Below are 24,437 nucleotides of genomic sequence, written 5' to 3'. Positions count from 1 at the left end.
ATATCCTCTCTAAGAGCCCACAGCTGTATCTTCATCTTCCTAATCTTGCAATGCACACATGTCCTTATAAGTCTAGGGATTAGCCGGTAGGCTACTGGATGATCTTTGCACACCCCCAGATTCCCAAGTGCTTTCCTATCACAAGCCCACAGCTTCCCTTGAATTTAAATGAACAAAAATTCTTCTATAATTATTACAGAGACAGCTGTTATACATACGATGCCTAGCTTCTGAGGTTAGGTCTACTTCATTACCTTAAAACAGGAGCAAAAATAGACCATAACATGCAAATAAAGAGAGCACAACCTGTTGTTGCATTATTGACAGCAAACCTTCAAATACCAACTAGACATTTGTACCAATTAGGATTAAGGTCAGTTATATGTAGAAAGAAATCTAAAGCAGCAGTGACATGGACAAAACAGTTTATTCTCCCTCACACAAAGCCAATAAGTACATAGTCTAGAGTTGGTAAGGAAACTCCATGATTATCAGGCTCTGGATCCTTCCAGCTTTCTTTTTCTCTGTCTTATTGAGGAGCTGTCGTTCTCAGTGTTAATCATGGTTGCAAGTTGGCTGCTGGAGCTTCACTCATCATCCCTGGGATTAAGAGGAAAGTTAGATCTAGTTCATTACCCTTAAACAGGAGCCAAACTAGACCATAACATGCAGATGAGTAGAGTACAACCCGTTGTTGCGATATTCCTTCACCTTAAGGAGATTTTCTGAAGACATCTCACAAGATTTATGTTTACAACTCATTTTCCAAAACCAATGGTCATATTTTGCAAGAGAAACCAATAAATACCTTTGTACATCCCTATAATAAATGAAATTTGAATTATTCTAATAAGCGATATATTGATTACCTGAGGGACATAGAAAAACTACCCAGCACTGTTAGTTTTTTGTTGCTGAAGCACTTTCCTCTTTAAGCTGAGCAGCAAAGTGGTTTCACTTTTGTTAGTAAGAGCTCACAAAGGGCCAGGGGAGAACAGATAAATCATCCTTGGCCTTTATGGTGGCAAGACTCAAGCATTTGCGTGTTGTATTCACTGTGTGCTAAGGCACTGAAACAGGTTTTGCCAACTATTACAAGGATTCTCATAAACTCTAAGGTCTAAATAGTGACGATACCATTTAAGCTAAACTTTAAACATGAAAGTTTTATTGCAAATGGCTGCTTTCTTGTCATGTCTTATTGAGCCTAAATTGACTTTTAGCTTTTTTTCATTCTCTAGGAAACACATATATAATTCATCAGAAATCAGCACAAGCCCTCAGAAGAAAATAATTGCACATAAACGATTGAGAAACCCCTACAGCTTCATTTCTCCCACTGCATCTGAAGGAGGGGGCTCGCCTAGGAACCTCCTGAGTCAAAATCACAACGAAGTAGGAGCTCTTGTCCAGGTCAGTGGGCACTTCTGGGTTATTCACGAAGTCTAATATTAAAGAAAGTGGAGTGTGCAGTGAAGCTGGTCCAGCTTTCCCCAGAACACGGTGGACTAATGTCTCACAATGATATTTTCTAATGAATATTATCATTTTAGTCTTTTATTCCTACCTGCAAGCATTTATCTTCCCGGAGAAAGCAAATCCCACAATGACCAGAACAACCACTAAGACAGAGAATTTCACGAACAGAATGATCAGTAAAGATGACACTGGAGATTCTGAGGCTGTAATAATACCTTTAAATACAAACCAGGAAAAAAAGTCACTTCAAGTATTCTTTTAAGTAATAAATTAAAGTCAGTAGTTTGAAAGAGCATTTGAAAATATTTATCACAGTTCACAGATTATCAAAATCACAAATTATCACTCAAATATTACTAATGTATCATAAATTCATGGCAGTTTAGGAACTATGTCTATTTTACATTTGGTAAATTTTCAACAAATATTTTCTGAAAAAAACTAAATGTACATAATGCATTAATACTTTTCAATTTTGTAATAAAGAAGAAAACTTTCCCATGCACATTATAGTCTTTTGAAGAGGCATTATTCTTAATAGTTTAGGCCTGATTGACAATACTTTCTACATACAGCAAACTAATTTTGTCACTGAGTGGCTACAAAATTCCTCTAACAAAGTATTTTATATCTTTTTAATTTCATTTTGTTCCACCATTAAGTGACTCCCCAAGTTGTTTTAGAATCACACAAATTAGGACAATCATTCTAAAATCTTTTCCTCTATGAATGTGGCAGCCAAAGGGAGGTATGCATTAAATAACTTGCTCAGAGCCCAAAGACTAAACTGGAAGGGTGTCAGACAAGCTCTGAGATGCTGACAGAAAAAAGATGACAATAGGATAACAGTCCTCAAAACCTCAGAGTCCTTCGATACACATCAGATCCCTACAAAAGTTACAGACCTGAAACAGTGCTAATGTGCGTCATGATTAGAGAACACATAATGAATACTTGTTAAAGAAAGGGTTGAAGAAAAAAGGAAATAGAAAGATTAATCAGCTCTAGTTGGACTTGGGGGAAAGTGAGATTTGAGATGAAGTACACTGGTCTGTTTTAAATAGGTGGTTAGGAGAGAAAACTTTTCAAAAACAAGTGAACAACCTAAACAAATGTTTGAAGAAGAATTACCCTGAGTCATGTTTGAATAAAAAGTTGCTGCACCAGGACGTTTATAGAAGTGATACATTTTTTGTGTGATACCATGAGGGTGGATACATGTATTTACACACTTGCCCAAACTCAGAGAATCTACCTCACCAAGACATAACCCTAATCGAAATTACAGACTTGTGTGCGGACCATGAGTGCACGTGGGTGCAGTGACTGTTGTAAATATAACAACAGTGAGGTTGTCCACAGCAGGGGATGTGGTGCCTGGTGAGGTCAAAGGTTCGATGAGAATTTTCTGTACTTTCCGCTCAATTTTGCTGTGAATGTAAAACTCTTCTAAAAAATAAGATCTATTAAAAATCCAAAAATATGAAATCAAAGAGGTTCCATAATACATGAAATTCATTTTTGCCATTTTATTTTAAACACTTCTGAATTGTTCTATCACTCAGACCCTAGAGTTTCCAGCAAGGAGTCATCTCAGTCAGGTCTTGCTGTTTAAGGTTTATGAATGGTGAATTCCTATATGAGAGATGTGAAACTCAGACCCCATTGTTACAGTGAGAATAAAAGGTGCTCTCACCTCCAGCACCAGAAATAAGTAGCTTAACATAGAGAAGATAATTGGAAAAATAACTAATTCTGTTTACCTTTCTGCTAAGGCAGTGAAGCTAAAATGAATGCATGGCAGCAAATGTAATTACCTATAAACTGCTGGCCACAGTAAAAGCTCAACTTACTTGCACAAGTCAACAAAGCAACTGTCAGCTTGGCAAGTGGTTTCTAAACTGTGCTCTTGGTGTCCTATGAATGTGGCTGAAGGGCCACAGAGGGAAGGGATGGGGAGGCAGAGGAAGCTTCTGCCCAGTCCTTGCATCTGTTTATAAATCTTGGATTTCTCAGTACTTTATTTGTAAATGTTTAGTTTTATTCCTACAAAATGTCAACAACATTGTTTTGAAATTTTCAAACCAATGAGCCTTTTCTCATTGGCTATATATAGAACAGAGGAAATCCCTGCACTTGTGGGATTTGGACTACAGGTCTTCTGGCTTCAGTAGTCTAAAAATCTGGCATCATGGTGTAACAGGATGGCAGCAGTTCATACATGAATGCCAATTAATATAAGTGCCAGTAGACACTTAGTTCAAGGGGGGTATTAAAAGTGGCACAGTGCTGAGGGACAGCTGCTTGGCTGCTGCAGAACAAATTGCAGAGTCTGGAATCAAAAACTGGGAAAGAAATCAAAGGGATTCTAAACTAAAGGAGGACCTGACAGAGGAGGAAAAAGAAAAACAAACAAACAAACTAAAAAACCAGAATTCTCTGCTACCAGAGAAATAGCTCACTGACACAGTCATGTGGCCAGAGTGTAGCTGTGTAGCTGACCTGATAGGTGAGGAGTCAGCAAGAGCAACTTTGCTCCTCGCTGGAAGACAGAGACCTGACCTGCACTGGGAGGGTCTTGTGCAGTCAGAAGCAACAGTAAGAACACGAGACACTTTCCCAAGTGACCCGCCACACACGCACTGGCTGTGAATGAACCAGTGCTATAGAGCCTCGAACCTAGTCAAGGAGTAGCAGCTAGATGGCAGGACCATCATTGTATCTCCAAGTGCTTTGGGGGCTCAGATCACAGCAGCAGACAGCCCCTGGGTCATTTCAATGCTAACATTCAAGTATGATGAGGCACAGTTATAAAATAGTGAGCTTATAGACATGTGATAGTTAAAAATCAAATAGTGGCCTCTGCCTATGCTTTTGCTGCTTGCCATGTAAGCACCCTGCTAAATTCAGTGAGCACTGACTGAATCCAACTGGTAGGTTTCTGATAATGTGCTGGATCAATTTGACTATGTCTAGCTTGTACTGTCCTTATTTAAAAGAATGTATGTTGTTCCCGTCTAGCTTCAAGAACTTTGTTGGGAACAAAATGACTCAGTTAGGGATACTTTTAACTTTTCTTGCACTGCTTGAATCCCTTTTCCTCATCCCCAGGATGTTCTTGCATCCTGGTAAGCAATTCCTTTTAAGTAAATAGAACAATATATGACAACACAATTCATGTAACAATCATGTAATAACTTGATTCTTGCATTCAAACTGTATTTAAGCTAAACTCAAAACTGGCTTCTTGCTAGTGATTTGGATTCAGTTATAGTCCTTTAGTCTGCTGGCATAAAGTCAATGAAGTAGACTTCTAGATTTCTGAGGGCCAAGAGTCTTCCATTTTGTTTGAAATTGGTTTTTCTGCAACAATAACACTGGGATAATCGGGGGTGACAGTCATGCCCATAGCCTAATACCAAAGGACAGTGTGCTGAGCCAAACAGCCAAGATAATGTCTCTAATAAGGTGGGAAGATAAGATTTTGAGACAGACATAAAGACCAGTAGAAATCTACACCTAGAAGACACCTCAGGGGAATAGTCATTGCCTAGGGAAACTTCTATGCCAGTTATAAAGCTACCTAACATACGAAAAATGCAAACAACACAAGAAACAAATTAAAATTGAAAAATACAAAATAACAAGAAGCAGAAACAGAATGCCATCCCAGACTTCCAGCCCACCAAGGACAAATCCAGAAGACAATGAGATAGAGGAAATCAGAAGCCATCCACTTGAATTTACTGGAAGGACAGTAAAAGAAATAGTAGAAGAAAAAAATAACACATATGCAAGGCTATACAGGGCATCAAAACAATTACTCTCACAGGTTAAAAAAAGAGGTAACAGTCATAACGAAGGACTTTCTCAATAAATCTACAGTGGACATAGATTTAAAAAATAGAGGAGTATAAAAACAATGGAAATCACAAATATGCAACATAGAAAAAGAAATATAATACATTAAACAGATTAAAATAGAAATTAAAAATGCCATAGAAAGTTTGCAAACTGCAATAATGAAAGCGAACATAGTCTATTGGACCTAAAAGAAACAAATGTAGCCAATAATCAAACAAAAAAATCTCTGAAAAATAGCAAGATATGAAAAAATAACCTAACAACTGGAGGACAATGCAAAGAAAGGCAAGTTAAGACTGACTGGTGTCAAAGAAAATGCAGGAGTCAGCAGAAATGACAAAAACACTGTTCACAGCTTTGAAAGTCTTCATTAAAACACATCTAGATGAAAAAATACTTCTCAGATGAAGAAATATAAATGGCAAATAAATACATAAAAACTGATTTGCATCATTGGTTTTTCAAGAGATGCAAATTAAAACAACACTGAGATTTCCTCTCACTACAGTCAGAATGGCTGTCATCAACAAATCAACCAATAACAAATCCTGGAGAAGATATGGAGAAAAGGAACTTTTCTCCACAGTTGATGGGAGTTCAGACTGTGGTAAACTCTGTGGAAATCAGTATGGAAAATCTTCATAAAACTAGAATTGGAGGTCCCATTGACCCAGCTATTCCCCTTCTGGGAATCTTCCTAGAAGAACTGAAAACATATCACAGTGATATATGTGCACCAACGTTTATAGCAGCACAATTTGTAATAGCTAAATCTTGAAAAGAACTCATCAAGCAAGGAGTGGATTAAAGAGATGTGGTATTTTTATATAATGGAGCACTATTCAGCCATAAAGAAGATAAATTGAGACTTTTATAGGTAAATGGCTGCAAGTTGAGACTATATTCATAAGTGAAATAAATCAGACTCACATATGTAAACATCACATTGTCTCCCTGTATGAGAAACTGAAAGAGTAAATAAGGTAGAAAATGTACAACAGATACTGTGAGCTGGGAAAAAAACTATTCAAAAGGGAAAAAAAATGCTGGGAGAAAGAGGAAAGGAAGAAAAGGAAAAATAAAAATTGTGTATACCAAAGAAAATAAATCAAAGAGAGAGATTACAGCAAACAAATGTTAGAAGGTAGGAGAAACTCAGATTAAATATGTACAGAATCAAGCAGAGAATTAAGGCAAAGAGACCATCCAGGCCAATAACTTCACACCAGGTCAAGTGACCAGTCAGGATTGATTAGCCCATGAACATGAAAAACTCAAGAAGGGAAATCATTCAGAAAAAAATAGAAGTGATCAGTTACTAAATCTGATCTGTGGAAAGCATTAATAGTTCTTCAGTTTTGTCTATGAGCTTCACATTACCTAGCAGTAAGTACATACTTTGGAAGTTTTAAAATGTAATGCCAGCATAAAGGATATGGAAAAGAGTAAAAAAGAGAAAGCATGTACTGATTGATTTAAGAATCCTATTTGCAAATTCAACTTAATGTAATTACTAAAAGCTGCTACAACTGATATAAGGGTGGGGCAGGAATAAGGCAGTGCTGACAGTTTGTCCACTCTAGGGGGAAGTGTCTATATAATGTCAGTGTGATAAACAAGAAACAGCAATATAAGCATGTGGATTAAGAAAATGGAGTTAATTACCACAAGAAACACTTAAAGATTTGAAAGTACTTGGCTCTGGTGCATTAAATGAAGACAGAAAAGAGGGCTTGGAAAAGCAGTGTTAGACCTGTGTTTTTCAATTAGGGTGATATGTAACAAATTGACTTTATATATATTGCATTGATTAAAGTAATACTGTAATATTTTTAAATGACAAGAAATGGGAGTAGGATAGAAGCACACAATGAAGAAAATAAATATCAGATGTTATTGTAAGAAATTTGATGAGAAGAGCATAAAGGAGAAAATCATCCCAGACTAAACTCTATGAAGGCATTTTTGAGTAACTTACTCCTTCTCATGAAACCGTTTAAGTACCTGTTTGAAGTGATACTTTACACTTCAATTTAAACTATGAGTATCCTGTTAGAACACACTACTTAAGTCAATCTAATACTAGTATAGAAGAAAGCAATATAAATGGAATAATCTGCATTCTACAATGTGGCTTTTTACAAAAATGTTCTGTAATATTCTTTTAGACCTTATCTATTTTGGAAAGGGAGGGAAGATAAAATGGAGATAAAATCTTTGAAAGAAATTTCTCTGCACATTTTTAAATCCAATAAAAGAATGGAGGAAAATCAAACAAAAAACTAAAAGGATTACTAACCAGAAGGCAGAGATTCAGACAGACTCCAGTTCCCAGTCAAATGCGAGACCAAGCAGGTCACGGTGGACACGTTCCCTGAGTAGCTGCAGCTGCTCCTGACCGTCACTGTGCGGTTGCTGTAGCTGGTTGTTTCTTCCTCACTCTGGCAGTGCCCTGGTGGAATCCAGGAGATCTGTGCAGCTGGCTTGCCTGCCACTGCCTCGCACACCAAGGTTTTATTCTTGCTGAGAAAGATGTTTGCTTCAGGGTGCACTGCAGGGATGTGAGGAAAACTATGCTTCAGCCTCCAGATCAGAGTTGAAATTTAGAGAATTCGTCTCAGTCACCAATATGATGATGTGATGCATCACAATTTATTCCGCCCCTTACCTAGCACTTGGAGTTGATATTCATGTTGCAAATTCCCAGTAGAGTTTACCATTTCACAGATGTAAGTTCCATCATGTGTGACAGCCGCTCCATTAATCTGAAGGTCAGGACTCAGGTCAGGTCTAGAGGCCCACGTTATCCTCTCATCAGTGCAGTTGTCAGAGGTCTGATTTTCTTCCTTATCATAGGATTTTGTGCATAAGGTCTGACCTCTGAGGGTGATTTTCCACGTTGTTAGCAGCACGTTTGTCAGTAGGACATCAGGGCAACAGAGCACCTTCGTGGAGCCCATCTCTACAGACAGCCTAAAGTTAGCTGGACACACGTACACACACCACATGCCACACAAAAGAAGAAATGGGAAAAAACAAGCTTCACAAAGATCTTTTTATGTTGACATTTATCTATAACACATAGTATGAATCTGTATTTACACATTGCTTAGCTGGTGATCATATAGAAATATTAGATTTATGTAAAGATAAATATTCATAAGATATACGTAATATATACTATAAATGCAAATGAAACTCAAATAGGAAGCATTTTGTTCTATATTTAACATTACAATGGAATCAACATCTGTTAAAAATATATTGAAATAGTGAGGTATTTTGATATTTTGAAATTGATAGACTTCCGGGAGAACATGGCGGACAGATAGCAGCAGCTATTGAGGGTCTCTGAAAGAACCAGCTTGGAACTCAGGAATGGTGCAGAGTAAGGAGTCGTGAGCAGGTGGAGATATGCCCTGCTTACCCAAGAACAAACTGGGCTGAGAGAAACCAACTTGGAGTGCAATCCTGGTGCTATAACAGGAACAGAAAAGCCTCAGTGTGGAAGCTGGTGCCCGTGCCATTGGAAGCCGCGATTTGGGTTTTCCGCCCCGTGGCGGCTGCGTCTACATCGGCTCGGCAGGGAGAGAGACTCACTCTGAGAACGGGAATCGGCGAATGGAGTTGCAGTGAGGTGAGTGAGAGAAACTGACACTCTTCCCACGGTTTGGGAAACTCCAACAGAGGACATTCTGGGACTGGGCAGACTTGCGGGATCAGGGTGCTGCGGCGACTTCAGCCACATACCCCCCTCTCAAGCAGGATTGGTGAGAAGTGCCTAGCCTACATGACACTGCTGGCTGAGACCCACTGGGCTAGCACAATCCAGATCCCAGAGCCTGAGGGTGACCTGGAGGGCGGGGCCCCGCATAGGCTGCCTGATCTGCAACTTCCTGGTGTGCTGCGGTGGGCGGGAACCCCTAGCCGGAGCAATTCAATCAGACTGTGGCTGACAGGAAAGGAAGCTGGGCCTCCTATATACGCTTGCTTATATAAGGAACAAAGAATATGGGAAGAGGGAGCAACAACAAGAAAGGCCCTTCGGCCCCCAATCCTGAGAAACAGGCAATAGCGGACACTGCACCAATAGTCATAAAGCGCCATCTAGAGAGCCTCATAGATCAGTTCAGGAAGAAGTTATTAATGACCTGAAGCTAGAAATAAGCAGAATAGTTAGAGAAATGCTAAGCACCACCCAAGAAAAAACAGATGGTGGAATGGAAGATCAGAAAAAGAGGAGAGAATTGTTTGATGGAGAAAATAGAGAAAGCATAGAATACGTGAAGCAGGTTCAAAGAGACTACCAGGAAACTAAAAACTCTATCAAAAACTGGCATAACAGCTTGAAAGAAACTAAGGACAGACTATCTGAACTGGAGGGCAGATTAGTAATATGGGAGAATGAAATGAAAAACTTCTTAAAACTAACAAAGAAACAAACAGCAATAATACAAAGACAAGAAGATGATAAGAGGATCCATAACTTAAGAATTAAGAACATAAAAGAAGAAGTAGGGACACAAACAAATGAACTACAAAAGCTACTCACAGAAATAATCCAGGAGAATTTTCCTAATTTAGCGAAAGGTAAAGATACTCAGTTGTATGAAGCATACAGGACCCCAGCCACCTACAACCCAAACAGAGCAACACCCAGGCATATAATAATTAAAATTCCAGAAATTCAATACAAGAACAGAATATTAAAAGCTGTCAGAGACAAGAAACAGATCACTTACAAGGGAACACCCATCAGAATTACAGCAGATTTCTCTGCACAAACCATCAAATCATGAAGAGCATGGGGGGAAATAATTCAAGCTTTGAAAGATAATAATCTCCAGCCAAGATTGATATATCCTGCACAACTATTGATGGAAAAACAAGGTGCTTCCAGGATAAAGAGGAACTAGGGGAATATGCAACCACCAATTCAACTCTACAGAGAATACTACAGGATATTCTAAAAAAGAAAAATATAAAGAATCCAGAAATAGTGGCAGAGAGGCCACAATCAATGGAGCAGAAAACAAAATGAAGAAGACAAACTGACAACTAATGACAGAAAAAGAGCTCAATAGAAATGAGGCAGAGAAGATTGAATGATAGGAACAGCTATTTTGGAGAAAATGACATCTTAATAGGTAATACTGATTTAGTATCATCTTGTTTTGAAGTCTCATCAAGCTTTTGTTCTTCTGTCTCCATTGGTCTAAACAGGTTGTATCTTATTGGATTTTATTATGTATGATAGTATAAGCAAAAACTTTTAAAGACAAGGAGATTATACAGAAACCATTGTTCGTTTTCTGTTGGTTGATTCTAAATACCCTGTAATGCTGTCATTCTCTTAAATGGTTTTACATTGTTTTGATATATTTGATGCTACAGTATATGGTTATACTCAAAGATTTCAAGGAAAGAGACAATATGGTAACTACTTTTATGTCAGGATTATCTTGTGGTGAAACACTATTCTGCTTAAATGGTTATGTTTTGATCTGCACTGTTTTGCTGTTATGCCCTCTTTTATCTCAATCTCCACTTCATTATTTACTTTTTTATTTTTATCCTTTTAATTAAGGGAAAAATAAAAAATAGCAGGATATATTATAGTAACCCACTTTGACTTTTCATTATCTTGATTTAAAGCCCCCTGTATTACTCTCACCATCTTGTTTTTGACTGATGTCCCCCTATTCTGTTTTGCTTGATAGTACCAGTTTCGAAAGTTTAAGCAACAGCTGTGAAGATAGTGAGATTCATTATAACGCCCATTCTCGTTGACTATTATCTACTTTTGAAGACCTATAATGTCTCCAATGTTTTGGTTTTGTCGGCTTTGTTCTTTTCTGTTTTGTTCAATTTTATTATAACTGATGATATAGGCAATTCTATTAGAGATAGCGGGAGGCATTATGGTAACCATTGTCGATCACTTTGTATTATGCTTTTACATTATCTATTGTGTCCACCCTTTTGATTTGATTGACTCTGTTCTGTTATGTCACATTTGGTTCTACTACCTTCCAAAAAAGTAATAAGAACTGTGGGAGCAACAAAACCCAAAATGGGTAATTGTCATTGTACAAAAGAGAGGAAAAGAAAGTGCTCTAAATGATATAACTGCATGTATATTTAAGTGTATAAGATAGATAATGATATCACTGAGTTTTGTTGGATCATTGAACAGAACTGTTTGCAGTCTCACTGTTGGAATGTCCACTTTACAAGCTTTAGTTTTGTGACTTGAACAATTATTTCTAAGATAACAATATGTAATCCATTAACTAGTGATTTCCTACTGTTTATATTTTTCTGTAAATCTGTATAACTTGTACCCTTTCTCTGCTTTTTTTTCTCCTTAAATAAAATTTAAAAAAAAAGAAATTGATAAAGTGAATTCTAAATTAAATATTCTAAAATCTAATATTTTGATGGTGAGAATATTGGATTTATTACAAGACTTAAGCCCTTCAGAAAAGCAAATGCAATAGTGTGGTTATCTCCCCCTGAGTTTTTAATATATATGCAAAACATCAGTAACATCAAAACTAAATGCCTCGGGGCTGGGGATTTAGCTCAGCGGCAGAAGCACCTGCCTTGCAAGCAGGCAGTCGTGAGTTCATGAGTTGTGAGTCGTGAGTCGTGAGTCGTGAGTCGTGAGTTGTGAGTCGTGAGTTTGTCCCCGGTACTGATAAAAACAAAAAAGACAAAAAAAAAAAAAAAAAAAAACCCCTAAATGCCTCTCCACAAAAGTATCTTTTCTGCCAGAGATGGGATTGAAAAGTAGGTGGTACTTTCATTGAAATTAACTAATATGGTATTCAAGATGAATTAGTTTGAAATTCAAAATGTTAAGAGAATAAATGATGTCAACAGATCTTAAATTAATAAGCAATTTCGTTTAGGTATCCCGTGAAAATGAAAGCTGATGATGTGTAGAAATGTTTTTTTTTTTTTCTGGTGAGACAGTAGCATGTTGTATAAATATAAAAACAAGGAAAGAAAAACAACTGGGATTTGAGAAGGAGAAAAGAAGGAAGAGGAAAAAATTATATACACATGTATATACACAGTAGCCAAGATAATTGTACTAATTTCTATTAGTTCATTGAAAAGAATGGCTCGCACTTATATTGTTTGATTAGCTTGCATACCTATATGTTGTAACCTTAACAATTAATTTGAATATAACAATATGTAATACATTAACCATTGTTAATTTTCTATTATCTTGTTTTCAAATTCTGTACATTATTACTGTTTTCTCTCTAAAAAATTAAAAAGAAAACAAGAAAAGATTTATTTTCCATTGCAATTTTTTCATAAAAAGAAATTTATTAGTATAGACAACAAATAGATTGAAAGAGAGGATAGAACTTCAGATCTTGAAGACACAATGGCAGCTGGTGATAGGGGCTGTGGAGAAAAAGGAACCCTTCTCCATGTTAGTGGGAGTGTGGACTGCTGCAGCCACTATGTAAATCAGTGAAGATTCTTTAGAAAACAGGATTAGAGGTCCCATTCAATGCTGCTATTTCTTTTCCATGTATTTTCCCATGAGAATTATAAGCATCATATCACGGTAATATATGTGCTCCCCTATTTATAGTAGCACAATTTGTAATAGCCAAATCTTGACGAATGGATAAAAAAGATGTGGCATTATATACAATGGAGTACTATTCAGCTATAAAGAAGGATAAACTTAAGACTGTTGCAGGTAAATGGATGCAACTTGAGACCATACATAACTGAAATAAATCAGATTCATATGTGTAAAAATCATATTGTCTTCCTTGCGCAAGATGGTGAAAACTAAGTAAGATAGAAAATGCACCAAAAAAAAGTTGTGGTATTTTACACAATGGAGTACTACTCAGCTATAAAGAATGATCACACAGAGATATTTATAAATAAATGGATGCAGCTTGAGACCATACTCATAAGTGAGACAAATCAAACTCACATGTATAAATACCAAATAGTTTCCCTAGTATAAGAAATGATAAGAATACATAAAAGAATGTGGTAATCATGATTCCCAGTCATGTTGGTTTGAAGCCATATAATGTTTTTACTCATTAATTGGAATGATTTTAATCTGGGTTGTTCGATTTTATTGTCTGTGACAGTATGAATAGCAATTTTGAAGAAAATAAGACATCATAATAGCTAGTGCTGATTTAATATCATCTTGTCTTGAAGTTCCATCAAGCTATTGTTCGTCGGTTTCCATGGGTTTTAACATGTTGTATCTTACTTTATTTTACTATACGTGATAGTATAAACAAAATGTTTTATAGGCAAAGAGATAATATAGAAACTATTATTCGTTTTCTGTTAGCTGGTTCTAAATACCCTGTAATTCTTACATTCTCTTGAATGGCTTCACACTGTCTTGATATGTTCAATGCTATAGTATATGAAGTTACACTCAAACAAATCAAGGAAAGGGACACTATGGTGACTACTATTATGTCAGGTTATCTTTTGGTGAAACACAATGATGCTTAAATTGTTCGGTTCTGACCTATGTTGCTTGGTTACTATGTCCTCTTTTATCTCAATCTCCTACTTTTTAAAAAATTTATTTATTTTTTCTTATTTTTTAATTAAGGGAAAACTAAATTAAAAAATAGTGAGATATATTACAATAAGTTTTTTGTTTTCTTATTAACCTGATTTGAACCCGAGTATTTCTCTCCCCATTTTGTTCTGTCTGATTATTCTATATTCTATTTTGTTTGATAGCATCAAGTTTGAGGGTATAGGCAACCACTTTGAAGGCAATAAGATTTGCTATGATGCCCATTATGGTTTGAGTATTATCTTCTTTTGAAGGCCTGTAAGCTCTCGGGTGTAGGTTTTATTGGTCTTTTTCTGTACTGTTTTGTTCAATTCTGTTATACCTGATGATATAGGCAACTGTTTTCAAGATAGCAAGAGGCACAATGGTAATCATTTTTGATGACCTGGTATTCTATTTTGGCATCATATACTATGTCCATCCTGCTGTTCTAACTGACTCTGTTTTGTTTTGTCACATTTGGTTTTATTCTCTTCAAAAAAAAGTAATAAGAACTGTGGGAGTAATAAAACCCAAAAAGTGTAATTGTTATTGTAAAAAAGAGAGGAAAAGAAAGTGGTCTTAAAGATATAACTGCATGTATATTTGTATGTATGATAGAAAACCACTGAACTGAGTTTTTATTGGATCATTGAACAGAACTGTCTGCAGTCTCACTGTACATCCACTTTGTATGCTATAATTTTGTAATGTGGAAAATTATTTCTAAGATGACAATATGTAATCTATTAATTAGTGATTTCTTACTGTATATTTTTTTCTCTTCAAATTCTGTACTACTTTGTATCATTTTACTGCATTGTTTTTTTTTCCTCTTCTTTTACTTTAAAAAAAAGTGCACAATAGGATTATGAAATGGGAGGAAACTTCAAAAGAAAAGAGAAACTGGGATGGGGGAAAGGAGAAAAGACAAAAGGGAAAGAAAAAATAGAGACACACCCACAAAATAGTGTAATAGTTAAACTATTAGTTCATTGAAAAGAAAGGTTTGTGCCTGTATTGTTTGATCAATTTTTCACTTCTATATCTTGAAATATGAGCAACTACTTTATTTCAATATTCAATGTACTAGCAATAGTTAATCTCCAAAATATTGTTTTGAAATTTTGTACTGTTGTTTTTATTTTCTTCTTTAAAATGAAAAAAGAACTTTACTAAAAACTTACTGTGATACTATGAAACCGCTTTTAGATAAGTTTCTCTTCCTGTGTGTTTAGTCACACATATATTCCAAAACTGTTCAATTGTGAATTTTGTCCCTTTTACCCCAGCACTCAGATCACCATATTCTGCAGTCATCAGCTGGACTTCAGCCAGGTCATCACGGACTGTTTTTAACTAAGTTACACTCTCCATCCCTTTGGTGCAGGCCACTAGTTGTGAAAGTGTGTTACCTTCTGCAAGAGGGGATGAATTATCCTGTATAATCTGTTTTTCATCCATACATGAAGCACCTGAATCTAGAAAATATTTAGAAAAAAATAAGTGAAGTTAATTTTTAAATACTCAAATAGAAAAGTCACTGTTTTTCCTCAAAGTCTTTCACAAATAAAATGATAAAAAGTTAAAGAACAGTGGATTTTTATAGCAATGAGATATCTTTGTATGATAGCGAGAGAATGGAGACATGTCTTCATATACTTACCCAAACCCATAGAGTTTACCGCACCGAGTTAACCCTAATGGAAACTCTGGGCTTCAGGTGAGAATCATGAGTCCACATGGGTGCAGTGACTGTAGCAAATGTAACACTGAGTTACAGGATGTCCACAGCAGGGGAAGCAGTGCCTGGGTGGACTCAACAGTTCCATCAGAATTTTCTGCACTTTCCACTCAATTTTACTACAAACTAAAACTCTTTTGAATAATAAAATCTATCCAAAATATATGTAGTTCAAGGAGGTCTCACAGTGCATGGAATTCATTTCTGTCATTTTATTTTAAATATTTCTGACATGTTCTATCAGTCAAACCCTAGCATTCCTAGCAAGATATGTACCAGTCAGGTCTTGCTGATTTAAAGATTCAAGAATGGTGAGTATCTGTAGGAGACATATTTTATTCTATATAATTTACCTGACAGGAAATTTAAAAAGAGAAAGTTGCAAACCACGTTAAGGAGAGCAATACAAGAACAGATCAATGTGACAAGGAGATACAAAATATTAAGTACTAAAGAGAAATCACCTAGTTGAGAATTGTAATAACTGAACTCAAAAACTAAATGGTAGTGTTCAAAAATATGTTAGATCAAAATGACAAGCAGACAGGAAGACAAACCATGGGAAATCATCCAATCTGAGGGGCAACAATAAAATAGAATGGAAAGATTAAAGAAAGTCTAAGGAAATTACAGGACACCATCAAAGAGAATATGTATGAATTATTTGTGTAATGTATGGGAAGAAAGAGAGAAGACATTAAAAGACATGACAAGAAATGACAAATATCTCAGGTCAGGGGAGGAAAAGGAGAAATCTACATCCAGAAAACTAAATTGACACGTCCTACTATGAATCCAAAGAGACCTACATCAAGACCACAGTGCAATCAAAGTGTTAAAAGCTAAAGAGAGAATATTAAAAGCTATGATGGAAATGAGTCGTTACACACAGGAAACCTCCCATGAGACTGTCAGTACATTCTTCAATCATGCAGATCAGAAAGGATTAGCACAGTGTATTTTAGAATGTGAAAGAAGACAACTGCCCATCATGAACACCATAGCCAGAAGTGCTATGCTTCAAAATGGAGGAGAAATATGTTCTTGTACAAAAAAATCTGAAAGAATTTATTATCAGTGGATTTGCCTTATAAGAAATGCTAAAGAAGTCTTTCAATCTGGAGGAAAGGAGCATTAAGTATATATATATTTTTTTTTTTTAAAGTACTAGCAGAAGTAAGTATATCTTCAGATCTAAAACACTCATTCTGTAATAGTGCTGAGAAAAACAATTTTATTTCTAGCATTAAGGTTAAAAGACAACCATTAGAAACAACCCTAGCTATAATAATTTAAGGGGACACAAAAGATAAAAGATAAAATATACAAGATATAAACTAAGTTTGTGCCTATAGCACAAATCTACAATGTCTTATGAGTAACTCAAGAGTATCCTCATTACTATTGAAAGATAGATCCATTTTCTTCTAAAAATATCAGAATGTCAGACTTACCAGGCACAACAATAATGATGGAAATCAGTAACGTCACAGCCAAAGTTCTCACCAAGGTATACATTTGGAGTGATTTTCCACTTAAACAAGTCCACTGTAAATCAATCAATGAACTGAGTGAATCTCTTCTGCTAGGTCCTCTTGTTGACCCTTATTCCAACAATGTTGAATGTCATTTTGCTTATCTTTATCTTTATCTCCGTGGTGTACATTTTGGTTAATTAACCATAAGCAGGAAATGTCAGTGATAAAGCAAAAAAAAAAAAAAAAAAAAAAAAAAAAAAAAAACAAACAACAAAAAAAAAAAACCAAAACCGTATCTTATTTGTTCTTCCATAACCCTGAAAAGAGTAACAGACATAATATAGCCATTCACTTTAAAAGTAGCATTTCACGGGCATAAAACCTACCTGACAATGTGCAGAAACCGTAAGCGTACAACTTATTGAATTTGTACATATATATTCACTCTTACATGTACTTCCTAAACCAAGGTAGTAATATTTTACTCGGAGTTTTCTTTTGTTCCTCTCTTAGGAACTTGTGTAACTCTTTAGTTACACAAATAATTTCTTCCCAGAAATGAACACTAGGCCATTTTTTATTGTCATTCATTTATCTTACCAGTTATTGAGCCTCACCTAAATAAAATTGTTTAGACAGTTCATCATTAACACCATGTGATAGGGTTTTTTAAAATAAATGTACCACGATATAAATATACTATTTCTCTTTGAAATTGGATTATTCAAGTTTGAGGCTAATGTAAATAAAGTTTCTGTTACAGTATACACCACCACATCCAGTTTCTTTTTGTTTTGTTTTTGATAACAAATTTTTTGTAGTTCCGGAATTTAATCAGGCACTTCAAACTGAAGTTCATCCTTGGACTTTTTTATTTTATATTTTGAAACAGAGTCTAAACCTCAAGTTGCCCAGGCTAGGCTCAAACTTGTGATCCTCCCACCTCAGCATCCTGAGTTAACAAATTTCTTAGTTACATTTTCTTTTCCTGATATTGAATATAGCAATGTTAGCTTTCTTTTGTTTACTATCCCCCAAAATACGTTTTCTACCTTTTTGTTTTCTGTTTGTGTCTTTTGATGTAAAGTGAATCTCCTAGAAACAATATGTAATTGTGTTACATTTGTTTTTCCCTAAACACATGATACATAACGTAGTTACAGGTAAGAATGGACTAACTTCTGTTCTTTCTTGTTTGGTTTTGTCTGTCTCATACATTCTTTCTCAATTCTCCTTAGTGCTTTCTGATGCTTATTGGATGTTCGCTTAGTGTAATGTTTTGGTTTTATTCTCCTTCCCTTTTTTAATGTTGCTGAGTTATTTTTGTGGTTATGCGCTAGATTACAATTTACATTTCTAGTCATCTAGACTGAATTAGTATCAACTTAACTTCAATAATTAAAAAAAAAACCTTAGCTTCTAGACAACTTCATCTTTTTACTGTTATGTTAAAATTATCACAAGTAAAAATTTACATCTGTGCACCTATTTAATAGAGATTTATAGTTATTATTTAATGCACTTGTCTTTTAAATCATATAGGGAAAATTACAAACCAAAAGAGTTGTCTTTTATGTTTTGTGGTTATTTGTACCCGAGTTCCTTATTTCTTCACATCGCTATGAGTTGTTCTCTAGGGGGATGAATTTCTCCCACGTTTGTTTATCTGAAAATATCTTAATTTCACCTTTATTTTGAAGGATAGCTTTGACTGGAGTTATCAATTTTCAGTTTTTTAAAATATAACTCACCTTTTAGCTTTCATGACTTTTGATGAATAATTGGCTGCTACTCTTCCTCCAGGCCCCCTGTATGCAGTGTGTCACTTCCCTTCCTACTTTTGAGACTTTTCATTTCTCTTTTGATAATTTGATTATAATGTGTATCAGTGTGGCTCCCGGTGAGTTTATCCTACTTGCAGTTCATGGAATATGTGGTATCATATCTTTCATCAAATTGGGGGATTTTTCAAACATTATTCCTTTGAATATTCTTTCTGCCTCTTTCTCCCTCCCAACCCCACTGTACATAATCACTCTCTTGATATTGCAAAGACCTCTGAGGTTCCGTTCCGTTTTCTTCTTCTCCTTCTTCCCTTCCTCCTTCTCCTCCTTCTCCTCATATTTCTTCTTCTCCTCCTTGTGTTCCTGGTCCTCCTCCTTTTTCTACTCCCAGGTCCTTGGACTAGAGTGGCTCCACTGAGATGATCATTTTCTCTGTTTCAAGTTCTCACATTAAGTTCTTCAGTTCTTAGTTTCTGTCTTCCGCCTGCTTGAATCTGCTACTGAACTTCAGGCAGTGTACTTCATGGTTTCAGAATTTCCTTTAACCTTGCTTTACATATTTATCTTTAGCAATAGTTTTCATTTGGTGAGATTATGTTTCTCTAGTTTTCTTTAGTTTTTACAAAGTTGCCTTTAGCTCTTTGAGCATATTTAAAATACTTGATTTAAAGCCTTTGACTAGAAAATTTCATTTTCCCCACAGATGCTTTCTGTTTCCTTTTTCCTGGTGTATGGGCCATAACTTCCTGTTTCCTTGCATCTCTCATAATTTTTAATTGCTGAGCACTAAGTGTTTTAAATATTATGATGCAGCAACTCTGAAAATAAGATTTGCCTCTCCCTGGAGATTCCTGATTGCTACTATTATTGATCTTTTGTTCGTCAATTTTTAAACTAAATTTTAAAGTTAACATCACATTGTGTGTGCCTACTGACTTCTCTGTTGCTTATGAATCTTCTATTGGTTTGAAGTGATTTCTTTAAATATCTGCATTTAAGAGAAGATATCTCCTAGTTCTTGCAGATGAATTAGGGAACACATTCAGCACCCACTAGACAGTTTACAAATCTGCCTTGGACTTTATTTTCTGCTTGCCTGTCAGCCAGAGTTGAGAATTTAGAGGCTTCTCAGTCTTCCCGAGTTTGTGTTCAGCCTTGGGCATGTAGGTGGCCTTTCAGTTCCCCAGGGGATAGGGTAGCTTTACAAAGTTCACAGCCTAATAGTATCTGCTTTGCAAGTCTCTTCCTTCCTAGGCTTTGGTCTGTCTGCTGTTTGTCCCATTTTTATCCTTGATCAAATGCAGCTGCCACAAGACTATGTGCTATTAAGTAGTTTTTAACAAATGCCTGGGTAGGATGCTCCAGCTCTAGGACAGTTCCAACATGAAAGAAACAGAGGCAGGCTTTTGACTGATCCATCATAGAGCCACTAGACAGGTCAAAGCATATGGCTACAATTCTTTTCAAAAACAAGATTGATTGTGCCTCCACCCCGTCACCATAGACACTGTCCAGGTGGGCTGTGGGGCTATAGTTAAGTTAGAATGCCACACCCCTCTCTTCCTGAAGTTTAGCAGCTTTTCTCTTCTGTAAGTATTCCCTTGTGGTGGCCTGTTTCTAACATTAAATTCCAGAGTCTCAAAGAAGTTGAGTTTCACAGTCTTTGCTCACTTAATTGTTGCTTTAGTAAAGGAACAGAAGAGTTTTGGCATTTCCTACTCCAGCACTTTCGTTCATGTCACTCAATATTTTTGCTTTTAAGTGCTCCTTGACCATCTCCATGGCACAGTCACTAACACTCTGTATTTTTTAATTTGCTGCAGGCTTGCTGTCCTGTAAAGTTAAACTCTTCTCGTCACCCTGGGCATCATCTGCTTCCTGTATAGAAAAGATGCTCACTTTAGAGTTATTTTTGAAGACTTTACAGTCTCCTACAAATACAGCTTCACCTTCTTCTGCAGAACATGTCAGGGACTCCTGTGCCCACACAGCAGTTCACACTCAGCTTGCATCTCCAGCCCACACTGCTCTAGGCAGCCCTTCTCCCGTCTCCTCCACCTGCCTCTCTAAAGTGTACATTTTAGCACTGAAATAGCCACACGAATTTCCTGTTCAGTTTGATTTTATCACAGATATTTCCACCACTAATACAAACACTTCATATAATAGCACTAATTTCACAACTTTAAACACAATCTTTGTGAGAGGCAGGTAATAGTTTCTCAGAGTGTGGTCACTTGTGCTTATTATAGGTTATTACAGGTATTAAAGCATACAATATGCTCGCTTTTATTGTTTTTTTGTCTTGTTTTTGTTTTTTCTCATCTGAACCACAGACAAGTCTTTCATTGTTACAGCTTCTGTATTTGCTCTAACATTTGAGAATAATTTCGTTTAATCAGTAGTCTCTAAAAAGCTTTGATAAAGAATCAGAATTTACTTTGTTCCTGAGGGTTTGAGATTTTAGTTTTGGGTTTCTTTTTAATTTCTTTTTCTTTTTAACACATAATAAAAACTAATCCTGTTGATTTCTTCATAATTATGTTGTTAAGTTACAGATCTCACCATATATTCAATGAATTGCATCACAGAGAGAAATAAGCAGTCTGAGCAATACTGGGTTGTAGTGTATCTTACGTATAGCTTTGTAGAGGACAGGAGAATATTCAAAAAATAAATGGGTCAGAGATTTAGCTCAGTGGTACAGGTGCACACCTGGCAAGCAAGAGGTCGTGAGTTCAACCTTTGATACCAAAAAAAAAAAAAAAAAAAGAAACTCTCTCTCTTTTAACCCATTTTGTTCCATCTTATATTCCTTTAAAACAGACGAGTGATGTTTCCCAAAATAAGAAACTATTGTGGATGATGATCAATGAATCCATTTAAATATTTAAATAAGACTAAATGCTTCAAATAATTAATGCTAAAGAACAAAATATAAATAATTTAAATATTCAAAATGTAAACATAATAACAAATATGAAAATGGAAGGAAAGTTTGAAGAAATGCAAATTTGTTACAATTTTTATCTGTTATAGCATAGTGTAAGCCCCAGTCCTAGCAATTTAGCAACTTAGTGAGACCTTGTCTCAAAATAGAAAGTAAGAAAGGGTTGGGCATGCAGATCAGTGTGAAGGTCTTGTGTTCAATCACCAGTACCACACACACACACACACACACACACACACACACACACACACACACCAGGAATCCCTTTGTTTGTAAAATTAGACAAAAATGTCTAAAACAGAGTGTAAGTTCAGAACAAATTTAGAACAAATGTAACTGTTAACCACTGGAATTGTGTTCCATAACTTCAAAAACAAAGACCCACAGCACAATTTGGACAGACTAAGACAATTAATGAATTTTCTTTAATGTTTTCATTCTTGACAATATTTTCTAACTTTATATAATATTTAAAGAAAGAGAACTGTAAGTTGACTTAGCACTAAATAATCTCTGCAAAGCTTTGACTATAAAGCCTTTTCACTTATAAAGAGAAGCCTGTTTCTTTTTAAATTATATTCTCCCACAAAGTTCACTGGCAAAAGTAAATTAAAAAATGTTCCACTTATCAAGAGAAACCTGTTTCTGTTAATTTCTCCTACAAAGATCATAGGACTTAGCTCCACATTCCCCCTTGTACTCCCGTAAATAGTTGATGAAATTCATGAGTGTCTGCAGAGCGTGAAAGACTGGTATCTCGAGTCTCACTTTTGTTTTCTATTCCAGTGAGAGTTATTGTTGCTTTCAGATGATGTCAATCAATTTGTTCCTAATACAGATAAATAAAACTCAGAAACACAGAGGTAAAAATAAGATACAATAACAGAAACACGGCTACTCTTCATCATTTCCATTCTTCTCTACATGTCTGTGTATAATTATTTTCATACACATTATTGGGGTTTGTGTATGCATGTCCCCCAAGAGCCGGATGTGTTCATAGGTGGGCATTTTACTACTGTCCCAGTGCCCCCTGGGACTCACCGGTGTTATCTGCCCACTTCTGAATCTTCCTAGTACTTTTCCCCTTCTCATCACTCACTGCCTACCTTGAGTTTCTTCTCTAGCCAACAAAAACTTTCATGACTCTTTGTATTTGCATGTACAATCACCTTTATTCAGAATCCCTTCTTTCTACTGTGTTAGCTCAATTAACTTCTTAAACTCCTGTCAAATTTCATATATTTTCAAAATTTCTCTTTAAATTCTTCCCCTTCCATCTACCATACAACTGTCACTGTGTCTTCCATAATTCCATAACTGCATCACAGCAACCCACAGGAGAACTGGCAACACAGTAATTGAAAATAATGGGACAACACAAATGTCACCAAAAGTAGCACATGTATAAGATGACTTGAAAAGAAAAGGAGCAAAGTAAAAGGAAAGAGCTGAACTTTTAGAAATGAAAAATATAGTTATTGAAATTAAATGTGATAAATTTAAAAATATAATGGAGACAGTAGAAGGAAAATAGTAGTGGGTAACACTGACCTGAGAAAACACATTTCACTGCAACAAGAAAATATATAGGAAAATGAGAAAAGAAACAGGGAATAAAATAAATGGAGAACAGAATTAGAATTTTAATATAAGTCAATTAGAATTTCCAAAGGAAATGATTCAGTGAATGAATAAGTTATAATAATCAGATCAGTAACTACAAGCCTACTAACCTATGGCCACAAAAATATAAGACAGAGCAGGTCACATCAGGCACATTGCTGTCTGCTCAGTGACTTATGCTCTTCACAGTCACTTTCCCTTCAATTTAATTCTAATGCTTAGTATTGCAATTTTCATCTCGGGCTCAGAAGATCTGTACTGCCTGCTTCCTTAAAACTAGTTTTGTACACTGCAGCTTTGTTCTTCTCCAGGAGAGAGATTACCTCTGGAGATTCTGCAGATGAAGAAGGTTACTTCAAGTTTAGTATTTGAAAAGCAACAGAGCCCACCTATTGCCTGTGAACCATTCTGTGTGTGTGTGGTGGTGGTGGGGGGGATGCGGTGAGCCATACAGGAGAGGATAAATCCCTCCCACTGTCTCTCCACCATTCTGAGAACCTTGGCCCACAGGAACCCAGGTGCTTGGCCCATTCCCCTGCATCGTGGGATGGGCAGCCAGTGTAGGAAGCACCCTAGTCTTGACAACTGGCTCCTCTGGACAAACGCAGGTAAATTCACTCTAACAAGAGAAAACACTTTGCATACAAACTGTTAATTTATGATTGATTCTATTTTTTAGCTGTAGACTTTGATTCTATGGTGTAAAATACAACAGCAATAGTTAGTACAGCTTGTCAATTCTAAACATGCTTGATGCTATCATTATCACTAACTCTATTACTGCAGGTGTGATATCATATCTGTTGGGATTAGTTGTTCTCCATTGTGTAACAGTATTGACAAACTCTAGGGTAATAAGCTTCCCACAGCCTTACATCAAAATACTGGTGACTGAGCCAAACAAAAGCCAACATTCCACTCTCAATTAATTGAGAAG

The 24,437-nt window shown here is 36.0% G+C and overlaps 1 protein-coding gene across 3 annotated transcripts in view; it reads right to left on the bottom strand.

The window, feature by feature from the left end:
* Window positions 1-408: 408 nt before the first annotated feature.
* The window catches only part of LOC100734714 (cell surface glycoprotein CD200 receptor 2), a 38,645-nt gene continuing 14,616 nt past the window's right edge, over window positions 409-24,437 (bottom strand). For 2 of the 3 annotated variants that reach the window (XM_063224956.1, XM_063224955.1), the window contains exons 2-7: window positions 17,117-17,210; window positions 15,334-15,399; window positions 8,012-8,326; window positions 7,643-7,894; window positions 1,568-1,694; window positions 409-600 (exon numbers count right to left, since the gene is read on the bottom strand). In XM_063224956.1, the coding sequence (XP_063081026.1) occupies window positions 588-600; window positions 1,568-1,694; window positions 7,643-7,894; window positions 8,012-8,326; window positions 15,334-15,399; window positions 17,117-17,180 (837 nt within the window). In that variant the 5' untranslated portion in view covers window positions 17,181-17,210 and the 3' untranslated portion in view covers window positions 409-587. Of the gene's footprint in view, window positions 601-1,567; window positions 1,695-7,642; window positions 7,895-8,011; window positions 8,327-15,333; window positions 15,400-17,116; window positions 17,310-24,437 lie in introns of those variants that run through there. The other variant, XM_023564852.2, reaches the window with a different exon arrangement.

This window comes from Cavia porcellus, unplaced genomic scaffold (assembly GCF_034190915.1).
Source record: "Cavia porcellus strain 051 isolate PalLab524CR breed Dunkin Hartley unplaced genomic scaffold, mCavPor4.1 scaffold_15, whole genome shotgun sequence".
Taxonomy (NCBI): domain Eukaryota; kingdom Metazoa; phylum Chordata; class Mammalia; order Rodentia; family Caviidae; genus Cavia; species Cavia porcellus.
The sequence above is the reverse complement of the archived record's forward strand: the minus strand, read 5'-3'. Positions and strand labels throughout refer to the sequence as shown.